Below are 14409 nucleotides of genomic sequence, written 5' to 3'. Positions count from 1 at the left end.
GTTATTAGGCCCTTGCCTTCTTTTCTTCCCAAGGTTGTCTCCGATTTTCATAGGAGCCAAGACATTGTGTTGCCTTCCTTTTTTCCTAACCCCTCCAATAGCTTGGAGGAAAAGTTTCATTGCTTGGATGTCAAGAGATGCTTGTTAGTCTACTTAGATGTTACGGCTCCTTGGAGAAAGGACGAGAACCTCCTGATTCAGTTTTTAGGAGGAAATAGGGGGAAAAAAGCATCCCGAGGGGTTATTGCTAGATGGGTGAAGAAGGCCATAGCTAGAGCTTATATTTCCCTGGGTCTCCCCCCCCCCTTCAGGTTTTGGGGCCCATTCTACGAGGGCGGTGTCTACTTCGTGGGCTGAGAAAGCTGATGTATCGTTAGCCCAGATTTGCAGGGCGGCTACCTGGAGCTCCCCGCATACTTTTCTTAAACATTACAGATTACAGCTCCATTCTGATGCTTCCTTTGGAGAGAAAGTCCTTCAGGCTGTGGCCCCCCCCTAGGTTCTACTTATAGTTTATCTCGCACAGGGTGCCGTCATGGGTGAGGGGAAAACAACATTGCTTACCGGTAATCGTTTTTCTCGATACCCATGACGGCACCCGATATTTCCCTTCCCAAGCAGATATATATATATTTGTTGATGGCTTTTTGCCAGGTCTATATGACGTAATATAGATAAAAAAAAATAAAAAAAAAAAAAAAAAAAGGGGGTTTTTAACCCTTTGTCACTTCTCTCCGGAGAACAATTTATTTCTTCTACTGGTGTTGTGTGGAGGTGTGTCCTTTTTATCTTCTCAGGTTTCCTGTCCTGATGGGAGGTCCTGAGTCGCACAGGGTGCCGTCATGGGTATCGAGAAAAACGATTACCGGTAAGCAATGTTGTTTTTCACTCAGTGTCTAAATCCCATCACTGACAGTCCACAGGCTCTTCATCACCATCTCCAGAGTGTAATAAACAGCTGGAAGCAGCAAGCACATTCAAACACATCTGTATCTAATCCTATCCTGTATGTGTGCCTGATACACAGCCTGTTGTGTGCGATACTGCCTGCTGAAGTGTGTATCTAATCCCGTCTTGTGAAAAGAGAAAAACAGGAGGCAGTTCCTCATGTGTGTTGCTGTTTCACATAAAAACGCAGTATAGAATTGGTTGCACTTCCCGTTTTTGTTGTTGTGGTGAGTCACAACAACTTTATTCTGCCTTGCTGGTATTTGCCCGTCCAGCGTGCAGGATGCCTGCACTGCTGCCAAGGTTCTTGCCCGTGTCGTGACAGCGATTGTCGGGATGAGAGGATCCTTGAAGTAGTGAAATGGTGTGAACCTTTTGTATGAGCACTGTAAGCAGGAGCGTGGTACCAGGTAGGTAAAGGTAAATAGGTTAGTTTTATTTCAGGTCAATGCGTTTCAAGGGCGAACAGCCCTCTTCATCAGGACAGTAATGCATATAAAATAAAAATGGATACATGGGCGCACAATGTTTACTGGAGAGGAAGGGGGGGGGGGGGGGCCTGTTTCAGGCGGGCCTTTTTCCGGAGTGACAGCAGGAGTACTGCTGAAGCCCAGCCGCCTGTGTGAGGGTGACAGCCGAGTCGGGAGCGCTGCTGAAGCCCAGACTCCTTACACAGAAGTAACGGCGAGATCAGGAGTTGATGGATCGCAGTCCTGTCTTTCAATAACAGAGCGCAGATAGTCCAGGATGGTGAAGCGCTCATGTAGTCTGTAGCTGCTCGTGATTTACAGTAGCGTGATCTTTATCTGCGGTCTGTTATCTGTGGAAGTATATTGGAATCTTGTAGCAGGGTATGACAAAGTCTGAGTACTTGCCGTAGTCCATCGCTGAGTGCCGTGGGGCACTTATTGCCTACTTTTTTGGGGGGAAATGGTTCGCTTATAGTCGAGCGCTTGGTTATATAGGGAAGCGCTTGATCATACCACATGTAACAGAGTTCTTTAACTGGCGATGTGTTAGAATGTATCACAATTATTAGAAATTGTGTCTATTTTAGGTATCCCGAGGCATATGGGTGGAAGTGGAGTTTCTTTCCACTTATGTTGTTCTCATAAGGATCCAGGCTGCAGTAAATACTGTAATTTTGAGACCCTTTTATTTATGGGGTAAATTTGATACGCAAGGGGCGAGGTTCTGTTCAGGGCAGCCCGTATATCCCATCATAGCTGGGTAATAGACATTACCTTTGCTGATAATGTGACAGGTTTCTCGGATAACTGCAATATATACCTCCCTAAAATTCACAAAAACACTGAAAATCCACCAGGGAGACCAATTGTATCAAACACAAAATCCGCAGCGAGTAATCTATGATACTACTTAGACCTTTTTTTTACAACCATATGTCCGTGAGCTACCCGCATGACTCCAGCTAATTGGTCCGTGAACCTAGGGACATTACATGGAAGGACACCTATGTGTTACTGACCATGGATGCAACAGCCCTATACTCCAATATCCAACACGATCTAAGGATACAATGCGTAGGTACCACACAAGTTCAATTTCTCCATGAAAGCCTATGCTTCATCCAGGAGAACATTTTATAATTTTTTTTAAAATATACAACACTATACAATACTACCTATCACCAATACAGGGGGACCGCGATGGGGACAAAGGAAGCACCAGCATTTGCTAATCTTTTTATGAGGGAATTCAAGATAAACACATTATTAACACACTGAGGACTTCCGACGACAGGCCAAAGTTATAAAAAAGAGATTTATAGATGAAGGATATCCTAAGGGGCTCATAAAAAATGCCTACATGAGAAGTATTTTGAGCATACAAGAAAACTGTCTTTATATTTTTAGCGCTTTCCAGACACAAACTGAAATGTGCCTAACCCTCATCACCTAGTACAGTACGTCTAACAAAAGCATCCGGCAATATTGAATAAACACTGGCACATCCTAACGCAAGACCCTTACTTGGAAAACCCCAGGATAATTTATAGGAGGGCCCCTATTAGAAACATCCTAGCCCCCACAAGCCCAAGCAACACATCAGGGCCAAAAAGAAGCGCATACACAAACCGATTGGTAGCTTTAAATGTAGAACTACACGCTGCCTGTGCTGCAGGGTCATTACACACAACACTACAAGTTTCACTTCAAATAAAAATGGTACCAACTTCGAAATAAGACATCACATGACATGCCAAACCAGCTATGTAATATACCTGATTGAACGCGAATGTGGTCTTAAACAATGTCAGTCGAACCACACAACCTTTGCATTGCCGTTTGAACCAACACAGAGAGAACATTCACAGACAGTATCTCAAACACCGTATTTCCAAACATTTTGCGTCTACACCTGAGAAAGAAAAACGTTCACTAAAAAATCACTCCTATGGACTATATACCAGAAAATCCATTCAATAGATTCAGTAACCTACAAAAAAGAGAAATATACTGGATCAACTAGATACCCTCACACCATATGGACTAAATGAGATCAGTGTGACTATACTCCAGTATGCCCCAAAAAATCCAGCGCTCTACCAACCGAACTGCCTTAATTCTACGTGGCATTGATTCCACAAGGTGCTGATGGCATTCTTTAGAAATGTTGGCCCATATTGATAGGATAGCATCTTGCAGTTGATGGAGATTTGAGGGATGCACATCCCGGGCACGAAGCTCCCGTTCCACCACATCCCAAAGATGCTCTATTGGGTTGAGATCTGGTGACTGTGGGGGCCATTTTAGTACAGTGAACTCATTGTCATGTTCAAGAAACCAATTTGAAATGATTCGAGCTTTGTGACATTGTGCATTATCCTGCTGGAAGTAGCCATCAGAGGATGGATACATGTTCTCATTCTGTTTACGCCAAATTCGGACTCTACCATTTGAATGTCTCAACAGAAATCGAGACTCACCAGACCAGGCAACATTTTTCCAGTCTTCAACAGTCCAATTTTGGTGAGCTCGTGCAAATTGTAGCCTCTTTTTCCTATTTGTAGTGGAGATGAGTGGTACCCGGTGGGGTCTTCTGCTGTTGTAGCCCATCCACCTCAGGGTTGTGCGTGTTGTGGCTTCACAAATGCTTTGCTGCATACCTCGGTTGTAACGAGTGGTTATTTCAGTCAACGTTGGTTTCTATCAGCTTGAATCAGTCGGCCCATTCTCCTCTGACCTCTAGCATTCACAAGGCATTTTTGCCCACAGGACTGCCGCATACTGGATGTTTTTCCCTTTTCACACCATTCTTTGTAAACCCTAGAAATGGTTGTGCGTGAAAATCCCAGTAACTGAGCAGATTGTGAAATACTCAGACCGGCCCGTCTGGCACCAACAACCATGCCACGCTCAAAATTGCTTAAATCACCTTTCTTTCCCATTCTGACATTCAGTTTGGAGTTTAGGAGATTGTCTTGACCAGGACCACCCCCCTAAATGCATTGAAGCAACTGCCATGTGATTGGTTGACTAGATGATTGCATTAATGAGAAATAGAACAGGTGTTCCTAATAATTCTTTAGGTGAGTGTGAGTGTGTGTGTGTGTATGTATATATATATATATATATATATATATATATATATATATATATATATATATATTTATATTACACATACACACACCCATATATAAAAGAGAACATTTTAAAAAAATTATTAAAATGGACCCGATATCTTAGTCCTTAAAAAAACACCTATATCTTGCATACACAGAATAAAACTACATGCATCAGATTTGATAAACCTACATGACATCGTACCTTATCCACTATATTCATGTACACTAGGGTACTAATACAAACGGCTATCCGAGAAACCTGTGGCATTATCAGCCAGTAAAGGTAATGTCTATTACCCAGCTATGATGGGATATACGGGCTGCCTGTCATACCCTGCTACAAGATTCCAATATACTTCCACAGATAACAGACCGCAGATAAAGATGATCACGCTACTGTAAATCACGAGCAGCTACAGACTACATGAGCGCTTCACCATCCAGGACTATCTGTGCTCTGTTATTGAAAGAAGGGACTGCGATCCATCAACTCTAACTCCTGATCTCGCTGTCACTTTTATGTAAGGAGTCTGGGCTTCAGCAGCGCTCCCGACTCTGCTGTCACCCTCGCACAGGGGGCTGAGCTCCACCCCCCCCCCCCCCCTCTCCAGTCCACATTGCGCGTCCAAACATAGTTTATAAGGCGCACATGTATCCATTTTTATTGTATATGTATTACTGTCCTGATGACGAGGGCTGTTTGCCTTTGGAACGCATTGACCTGAAATAAAACTAACCCTTTTACCTTTACCTACCTGGTACTACGCTCCTGCTTACAGCGCCGATACAAAGGTTCACACTATTTCTCTACTTCAATAATCCCATCTTGTATGATCCTGCCTGCTGAGCAGTGTATCTAAACCCTTATGCACACGACCGTACTTATTTTGCGATCCACATTTTTTGCAGTCCCATTGAGTTCTATGAATTTGAGGACCTCATTTTGAGGACCAGAATAGGACATGTTCTATCCCTATTGGAACTGACATACGGATGTAGAAAACACACTGACGTCCATGTGCTTTCCACATCCGTATGTCAGTTCTGCAAAATATAGAACATGTCCTATTCTGATCCTCATAATGCAGATCTAAAATAGAACTCAAGGGGACTGCAATTGCACACAGACAGTAACCATATTTAGTGTATCCACGACTTGCAAAGCGAATATGGTTCTGTGCATGAGCCCTATCACTTATACTAAGCGCCCATAACTATGACTTCCATGGCGCGTCCATAACTGTGACCTCCCACGGCGCTACCTGTGTGCCCCCTTTGCCGTCCATGGTGCCCTAGTGACATGTAAAGCATAGCGATCAGCCTCTGTGGCTGATCGCTATACTGAGACTCCTACACAGCACTTACATAGCGCTGTGTATCAGTCTCATAGAACCCTGTATACTGAAAAGAATTCCGGTTCCCGGCGCATGCGCAGTAGTGTGCATGAGTCGGGAGCTGAGGAGGCGGTGACGTCAGCGATGACGTTCCGTCTCCTGCCTCAGGCAGGAAAAGAAGACTGCGCTGGATCGGAAGCCTGGAAATTGCATTTGGAGCGGTCACGTGACAGTGAAAAGGATCCTATGAAGGGCTGCGCTGCGGAAGGTAAGTATACCTGTAATATACTTCCCTCCACAGGTAAAGTTCCCCAAATTTAATGAAGAAGCCGGAGAACCCCTTTAAGGTCATTTTCTTGTTGGATGGTAAATCTTTGGCCCCTTCTGAGGTCTAGGGCACTTTGAATTAGGTTTTCATTAAGAACATCTATGTACTTTGCTCCATTCAGCTTTGCTACAACCCAGGCTAGCTTCCCTGTTCAGCTACTGAAAAACACCCCCACAGCATGATGCTGCCATGACCATGCATCACTGTAGGGATGGTATTGGGCAGGTGATGAGCAGTTCCTGATTTCTTCCAAACATGACACTTAGTTAAATCTTGGTTTCATCATGCAAAAGAATCTTGTTTCTCACCGTCGGTTAGTTCTTTGCAAATGTTCATGTCTCTTTTAGGGTCCATTCACACGTCCGTTGTTTCTTTCCTGATCTGTTCCGTTTTTTGCGGAACAGATCTGGACCAGTTTTGTACCCATTCATTTTCAATGGGTCCTGAAAAAAAATCAGACATTGAGCAGTGATGATTGATTTTCTGGAAGATTCTCCCATTGGGGTTCTTGGTCATCTGTCTTGCCAAGGCTCATCCCCTTCACCCGTTTGGTGAGGCGGAGTGCTGTAGGAAGAATTCTGGTTGTTCCAAATGGCCTGCATTTAAGAATTATGGAAGCCACTGTGATGTAGCGAACACAATCCTATCTCTGAGATCTACAGGCAGTTCTTTCCTCCTTATGACTTGGTTCCTGCTCTGATATGCATTGTGACCTGTAAGACATTATATAGACAGGGCTGTGTCTTTCCAAATCCTGTCCAGTCAACTGAATTTACCACAGGTGGACTCCAATGAAGGTGTAGAAGCATCTCAAAGATCAAGAGTTGGAGACCCTCCACATCTAAACTTCAAGTGTCACAGCAAAGGGCCTGAATACTTGTCCATGGAAGATTTTAGTTTTTATACCTTTTCTAAAATTCAGTAATTCAGTGCAGATTCATGGGAAAAGTTTTTTTTTTCTTTTGTTTAGCACAAGGCTGCAACATAAAATGTGAAAAAAGTGAGTGAGGATTTTCCAAATGCACAGTATGTGTGTGGATACATACAACCTTCTTGGACAGGCAGCACTGAACACCTTACTGTACTAGGGTACCAGGCTATATCATGTCTGAGGGTACCAGGCTATATCATGTCTGAGGTTTGTCATTTAAGACTTTTTTTTTTTGCAAAGTTTTGCTGACTATATTGTCATTTTTCACCCCAGTTCAAAATAAGTCGTCACTAGACAGATTTGCCGGCATTGCTGTAGAGAATAGCAGGTTTCCAATGACTTTAAAGGTGATCTATCCAGATTAGTGGCTCGTGTACAAGGATCTCTCTGGTTTCTGATAATAAGAGCTTTTCCGTGCCCCAACATGGTTTACAATATGGCAAATCTTATTGACTTAAGCTAACCTGCTCTTTTTTCCTCTAGATCTTTGTGCTGCACCAATTGTATGGGGCGAAATTAAACTGAACACATGCATGTGTGTGAGTGCAAGAAGTTTTACCTTAAGATTCGCCTTTAACTATTCACAGGGCTCAAATGAAGTGAAAATGATGGAAATCTGGAGATAATTTACTATGTGAAAGCTTTTCCTACCTTTTTTTTCTGGGTAGAGTAAATTTGCTGCACTTCAGAATGCATGTTGAAATTCACAGTTAATGTGCCCCAATGTCATGTGTGCTTATTTCTACACCCTTTTAAAGGCTTGTGTAAATTTGACAGTCCAATCTTAGAAAGTGGAGCTGTTTTAGTTAGAATCCCCTCGTTCTTGAAATACTGAAGGAATGCAGCCTACCTCCTTAACGTCTAAGAGCTATAGAACGTTTAGTCTGCAAGTACTGTGTGCTGTTAGGGTCACTAACAAATTATGGATGTATCAGACTAGATCACTCCAGTTTGAATGTGTAGACTTGTGACACAATATTTTATGTAAATTCTATTTTACAAGTGTCTTCCTCTCTTTGTTCTGCTTATTTTGTAGGACCTGGATGTGAAAGCTGGTGGAGGCTGTGTAATGACAATAGGAGAGATGTTACGTTCATTCCTTACTAAGCTGGAGTGGTTCTCCACCCTGTTTCCAAGAATCCCTGTTCCAGTGCAAAAACAAATAGACCAGCAAATCAAAAGCAAGCCAAGAAAGGTCAAGAAGGAAACTGCTGAAGAAGCAGAGGAAGTTCAGCGCCATGTTGAGAGGAGACGGTCCAGGTAACTTTTGTGCACTAATCAACAAACTCCCGAGCGTTATAAAATGTCTGGCTCGACTCAACTGACTGTAATTATATACTTTTAACGTATGATTAAAAGGGTTATCCAGGAATGGATAATGATGACTTATCCTCAGGATAGGTCTTCATTATCGCATCAGTGGTCGTCCAAGTCCTGACACCCTCACCCATTGGCTGTTTCAGGGAGCCACTGCATTCGCCAAAGCTCTGGTGACCGCAGCTGTCTCGCGCGAGATTTCCAAGCACAGTGCTATACATAGTACTGCAGCTGTTCTTGGTATTGTAACTCGGACCCATTCACTTCTATAGGGTTGAGCTGCGACTAGGTCATGTAATCGATGTACGGTGATGTCACATGGCCTAAGAAGAGCGAAGCGCTGGCCCCTTCTAACAACTGATCAGCGGGGTCCTGAGTGTCAGACCCCCACTGATCTGATATTGATGACCTATCCAGAGGTAACCAGGTAACCTCTTTAATGTTGGGTTTTCTGTATGTGATGGAGAGACACCCTTCAAACCGTGAAGTTGTATTTTGGTCTTCAAAGCATTTTGCATTCTAGTAAAATATTCTTATTTCATTTCCTAATTCAAAATGGTTGTGTTTACATTTTTAGGTCTCCAAAAAGGTCCGTAAGTCCTCGAAGGTCTCCTAGGAGATCAAGGAGCAGAAGCCATCATAGGGATCATCATGGGACATCAAGTTTTGATAGGGAACTAGAGAGAGAAAGGGAACGTCAGCGGATAGAACGTGAATCCAAAGACAAACGTAGATCACGGAGCAGTGAACGTAAAAGAAGCAAAAGTAGAGAGCGACCTAGGAGTCGGAGCAGAGAGCGCAAGACAGACCGGAGAGACAAGGATAGAGAAAAAGAAAATGAGAGGAGCAGAAAGCGAGACCATGACAAAAAGGGCAATGGCAGGGAAAAGGATACAGATAGACCCAGGGAGCGTTCAAAAGAACGCAAAAGAAGTGAGGAGAAGAAGGACAGAGAGGACAGACGACACAGAGAAGACAGAGAATTGCGCAAGGAAAGGAGACACAGCAGAAGTAGGAGCAAAGACAGGAAACCGAGAAAGAGTAGAAGCCCTAGCAGAAATGCTCGTGGGAGAAGCCGAAGCAAAGAAAAGTCTAACAGGCAAAAGGAGAAGTTGAACAAACATAGTAGAAGCAGTAGTCCTGGACGAACAGACAGTCCTGAAAAGTCCCGAAAGAGAGAACACAGCTCAAGTAGGGAGAGGCCGCGGAAGAGAAGTCGGAGTAAAGACAGAGGCCATAAGCGCGAGCACGAAAACAAGGACCATGACCGTCACAGTTCAGACAATGAAGAAAAACAAAGCGTGAAAGATGATACTCAGTGATATTGCAATAAATGGATCACATTGAATCCTTTTTTTTTTTTTTTTCTTCCCTTCTCCTACCTCCCCCTGATTCTGTAGCGCTCGTTTTTGTTTTTGGTTCAAAACGAGTTGCATTATAACTTGTATGTAGGGAAGTGCCTTTTGGGAATCTCCTATATTTTGGACACTACTCCTACCTTCCCTACAGTTACTCATGCTCTCTGCTGTCATGCAGCTACTGTTGTGTTTTTATCGGTTCGCTGTTCCTGAAACGTTCAGACCGTTATTGGCAATTCCATGATGTTTTAATTCTTTTTCTGGCACAATAAACCTGCTGGTCCAGTTTAAGTGGCATTAAATTTGTCACTTCCCATCCGAACGCTCGTGAGGTTGTGGTTTACCTCCTGACGCTGCGTGCATGGCTTAGCTGGCATTTGGATAGAATGGCTCTTTTGTTTTTTGTTTTGTTTTTTATGAAATGAATGCAAATATAACATAAATTTTTTTTGTCATTGTCTAACTGTAAACAGTTTTTAAAAAAAAAATACACTTTGATCTATTATGTGGTTCCTTTATTATTGGTCTCTTTGAGCACATTTTGCTTCTAACAACATTTTAAAGTGCACCTAAGACTTATATGATGAGAATAAACTTCTGACGTAACTTAACAGATCATTTTGAAACCAAAATGATGTTTCTAGCTAATGGCTTACTGGATTTACAAAGCACAGCCCTCTGTATTCATAAATGTTTGGTCTCCAATGTGTGGCTATTTGGCTTGTGGCACTTTCTCCTTGTGATACAGCAGTTCAATTTGTTTCCATGCTCCTCAGCATGAGTTATTTTAAAGGTACTCAGCAACTTAGACAGGGATGGACTGCAAACTAACATGACCCCATGTTGTAGGCAGGTCCAAATTGACAGAGGGCAGGGCCAGCAATACTATATCATAGCACACAATACCACCCCAACAGCGCCATATACCACAATGCATTACAAAATAATACCTCATCTGTACAAAATAACTCCCCAGAAGCTGTCCATCTGTGGTGCCAGCATCGGTTGCCACACTTTGTCCTCCGGTTGCCACACTTTGTCCTCCGGTTGCCACACTTTGTCCTCCGGTTGCCAGTCAGGAGGGGAACACGAGATCATTACTTGCCTGCCTGGTGGGCACAGTCCCTGTAGAGTCTATGACCAGTCTGCCCCTAATTAACCCCTTTGCTACCAGAGCTGTACATGTACGGCACTGGTGGGGTCTTTAATCATGGTGCCCGCTCGCGTGTCTCTGCTGTTTCAAATGTCCGCGATTGGCCATAATCCGTGATCAGGGCATCTAAAGGGTGAAAAACTCGAAGGGCACACATTATTTATAATCGGCTGGGTCTCTCTGAAGAGACTCTGATTGATTATTAGAGCTGCAGTTCCAATGTTTGCTTGCAGGTGGCAGGCCAACATAGAGAATTACTATACTCCTTGTTAATCTCCTAAGTAGTGGACATTGTAGTCTCCTAGAGGGGCTGTAAAAAAATACAATTTTAATCACCCCATTTTCTTAGAATAAAAAACTTAAATACGTGAAAAAATATAAACATCACTGCCCAAAAACGCCCATACTATTAAAATATAAAAATACTTTTCCAATATGGTGAATGTCGTAACGGGAAAACTCTCAAAATTGCTGATTTGCCATTTTATTTATTGCTTATTACCCTAAACATTTAATAAAATGTGATAAAAGACACACACTCCAAAATGGTATCAATTAAAAACTACACATCATCTGACAAAAAATGAGCCCCCACTCAATAGCTCATATAAACATTACTATAAAAAATGGTATAGGGGTCAGAATATGGTGATGTAAAAAAAAGTTTTCAAACTTCAATTTTTTTTTTTTCAGCATTTAAACATTAAAAAAGTCTATCTGTAGAAATCCACGGCACCCCTCTGTATATACTGAAAAAGTGTCTTTATTCACACGTCACTGCTACAACGTTTCGGTCCCCTGACAGAACCTTTCTCAAGGTTCCGTGAGGGGACCGAAATATTGCTGCTGTGACGTGTGAATAAAGACACATTTTGTTTTCACTATATACAGAGGTGTGCCGTGGATTTCTAAAGCTATTTATACACCAGGAATCAAGGGTCGAACACTGGCTCCCGGATCGTTGTTTGGAGACTGCCCTGTCTTCTGAAGTTACTAGGGATGAGCGAATAAACTGGATGAAAGATCAGAAATCGATTTGCATAAAACTTAGTTCCAGTACTGTACGAAGCAGGAGCTCTGTACAGTATTAGAATGTATTGGCTCCGATGAGCTGAAGTTATTGCTTCGTGAGACTTTGGGTAGTTACTTCATAAATTTGTACTGTAAAAACCATTTCCTGAACTCTGGTTTGGTTCCAAGGTACTACTTGGAACCGAACCAGAGTTCAGGAAATGTTTTTTACAGTACAAATGAATTTATGAAGTTATTACCTGAAGTATCAGGAGACTTCGTGAAGCAATAACTTCGGCTCATCAGAGCCAATACATTCTAATACTGTATGGAGCTCCTGCCCTGTATAGTATTGGAACTAAGTTTTATGCTAATCTACAAATCTACTCGATTTGCTCATCCCTATTGTATACCATATTATATGGTGGCATTAGAAAGTACAACTTGTCTCGCAAAAAACAGGCCATTATATGGATATGTGAATGAAAGAATACATTTTATGGCACAAGGAAGACAGGGGAAAAAAACTCTGGTATTAAAAAGGGGTTATCCCATGGTTAATGTACAAAATGGAAAAAGAACATCTAGTACATGACAAGCTTTCTAACAAAGCTAGAACTAGCCCTGTATCTCACATGGATCCAGAGATCTCCTCGATCATTGCTCCAACTACTGCAGTAGATTTGTCTGGCAGCTCAGGGAGTGTGCCCTTTCTGCTGCAGCTCTCTCCTGTAACTGTCACAGCTTCTAACATAAGATATGGCTGGTGGCAGTTGAAGGGTTGAATTGAGCATGTGCAACCACCTTGGTGCATATAGAAATAAGAAAAACTACAAACAGTAGGTGGTGCTATACAGATACATTTTATTAAATAACTCCATAGCTATACTACACTTTTAATTACATGCAATTGCAAAAAAAATTCAGATGCAAGTGCTGCGTTGAAAAAAAGTAGAATGTTTTTCATGGGACAGTCCTGATAAATAACATATTCTAGAGCAGGAGGAGCTGAACAGATTTATATACATTTATCTTTTTTTGTTAAATATTCCATAAAACTTGTAATTTATTCATTTAAAACTCTGCTCTTAGGTTTCCCTTAGTACAGATCCTTCTGCAGTCCAGCTACTAAAACTTTGCTGATACAGCTTGATATCTCCATCCTACCTTCTCTTTGATGTGCCCTAACAGTGTTAGAGAGGGCGCACAGCTGTGCTATATGTGGCCAGCTCCTTTCCACCCGCCTTCATCCAGTCACTGAGAAATTGTCTAGTGTCCCACTGTGATGGATACAGAAACCTTCTGACAACCAGTACACAGCCATCAAGCAGTAGAAAGCTACTGCTTCGTGGTCAGAATAATGCTTAGCACACAGGAAAACAAAAGGAACGGCAAGATAATAGAAACAAGTCGAGTGACATTATGATGACCACCATCTAGTATCCAGATAACCTCTGTGTGCAGCACGGACAGCAGCTAGACAGTCTGGGAGTCACTCAGTAAGGTCCTGGTAGGTTGTCACAGGTATCTGGAGCCATGCTGACTGCAGTGCCTCCCACCGCTTCTGGAGCAGGATCCATAGAGTGAACATGATAATTAAGGTGGTCCCAGAGACGCTCAATCAGGTTCAAGTCTGAGGAAATAGGGGGCCAGCCGGGGTAGTACTTGGAAGTCTTGCTCATGCTCTTCCAACCAATGTTGGACTTTTCTAGATGTGTGACATATTGCATTGTCTTGCTGGAAGACAATTAGCATGTGTGGGTCTATGTGATCTGTAAGATGTTATTCATACCCAAATTAGTTGACGGTGGCTTCCACGTGGATGAGTTGGCCCAGAGAATAACGCTACCACCACCAGCTTGTGTTCTTCCAGTAATGGTTGCAGTGTTTGTTTTTCTGATGTTTCTTCCCTGACTTGTCAACATCCATCTGCTAAAGAAGAAAATGTAACTCATTGTGGAAGGCAACCCTTTGCCAATCAGCAGAGGTCCAATTCTGATGCTGCCTGAGAATTGAAGCATCAGTCTCCTTCAGAGCACATTGCTGCTTTACTGACTCGTTTAGTAGCCCCCATGTTGGCGGTGAGCTGTTCCACTACAGCTTTTTCAGTCCACCCTGGCACACTTTCGCACTTGACGTTCACCTCTCGCATCAGTGGCATGTGGTGGTCTGCAGTTTCCACGTTGCTAATTTGAAATGGTGCCATTTGTCCACTCACGATACACTTTCACCACAGCAGCACGAGAACAGTTCACTACTGCCACTCTTGGTCCGAAAGCCAGTTATCATCCCTTTTTGCTACTCTGATTAATCTCAGCCTATCCCGCGCCTTATATACCTACCAAGCCTGCTCATGGCATACGACTTCCTTCATGAGTTATACAATGTCAAAAGTAGAAAGTGGTCATAATAATGTGACTCGACTGTAATAGAAGTACTA

At 42.7% G+C, this 14409-nt stretch overlaps 1 protein-coding gene across 2 annotated transcripts in view; it reads left to right on the top strand.

The window, feature by feature from the left end:
* Positions 1-10310, top strand: part of PRPF38B (pre-mRNA processing factor 38B) — a 37676-nt gene extending 27366 nt beyond the window's left edge. For both annotated transcript variants that reach the window (XM_040407094.1, XM_040407095.1), the window contains 2 exons: positions 8167-8390; positions 9025-10310. In XM_040407094.1, the coding sequence (XP_040263028.1) occupies positions 8167-8390; positions 9025-9769 (969 nt within the window). In that variant the 3' untranslated portion in view covers positions 9770-10310. The remainder of the gene's footprint in view (positions 1-8166; positions 8391-9024) is intronic.
* Positions 10311-14409: the final 4099 nt, after the last annotated feature.

The sequence above is a fragment of the Bufo bufo genome, chromosome 9 (assembly GCF_905171765.1).
Source record: "Bufo bufo chromosome 9, aBufBuf1.1, whole genome shotgun sequence".
Taxonomy (NCBI): Eukaryota; Metazoa; Chordata; class Amphibia; order Anura; family Bufonidae; genus Bufo; species Bufo bufo.
The sequence above is the reverse complement of the archived record's forward strand: the minus strand, read 5'-3'. Positions and strand labels throughout refer to the sequence as shown.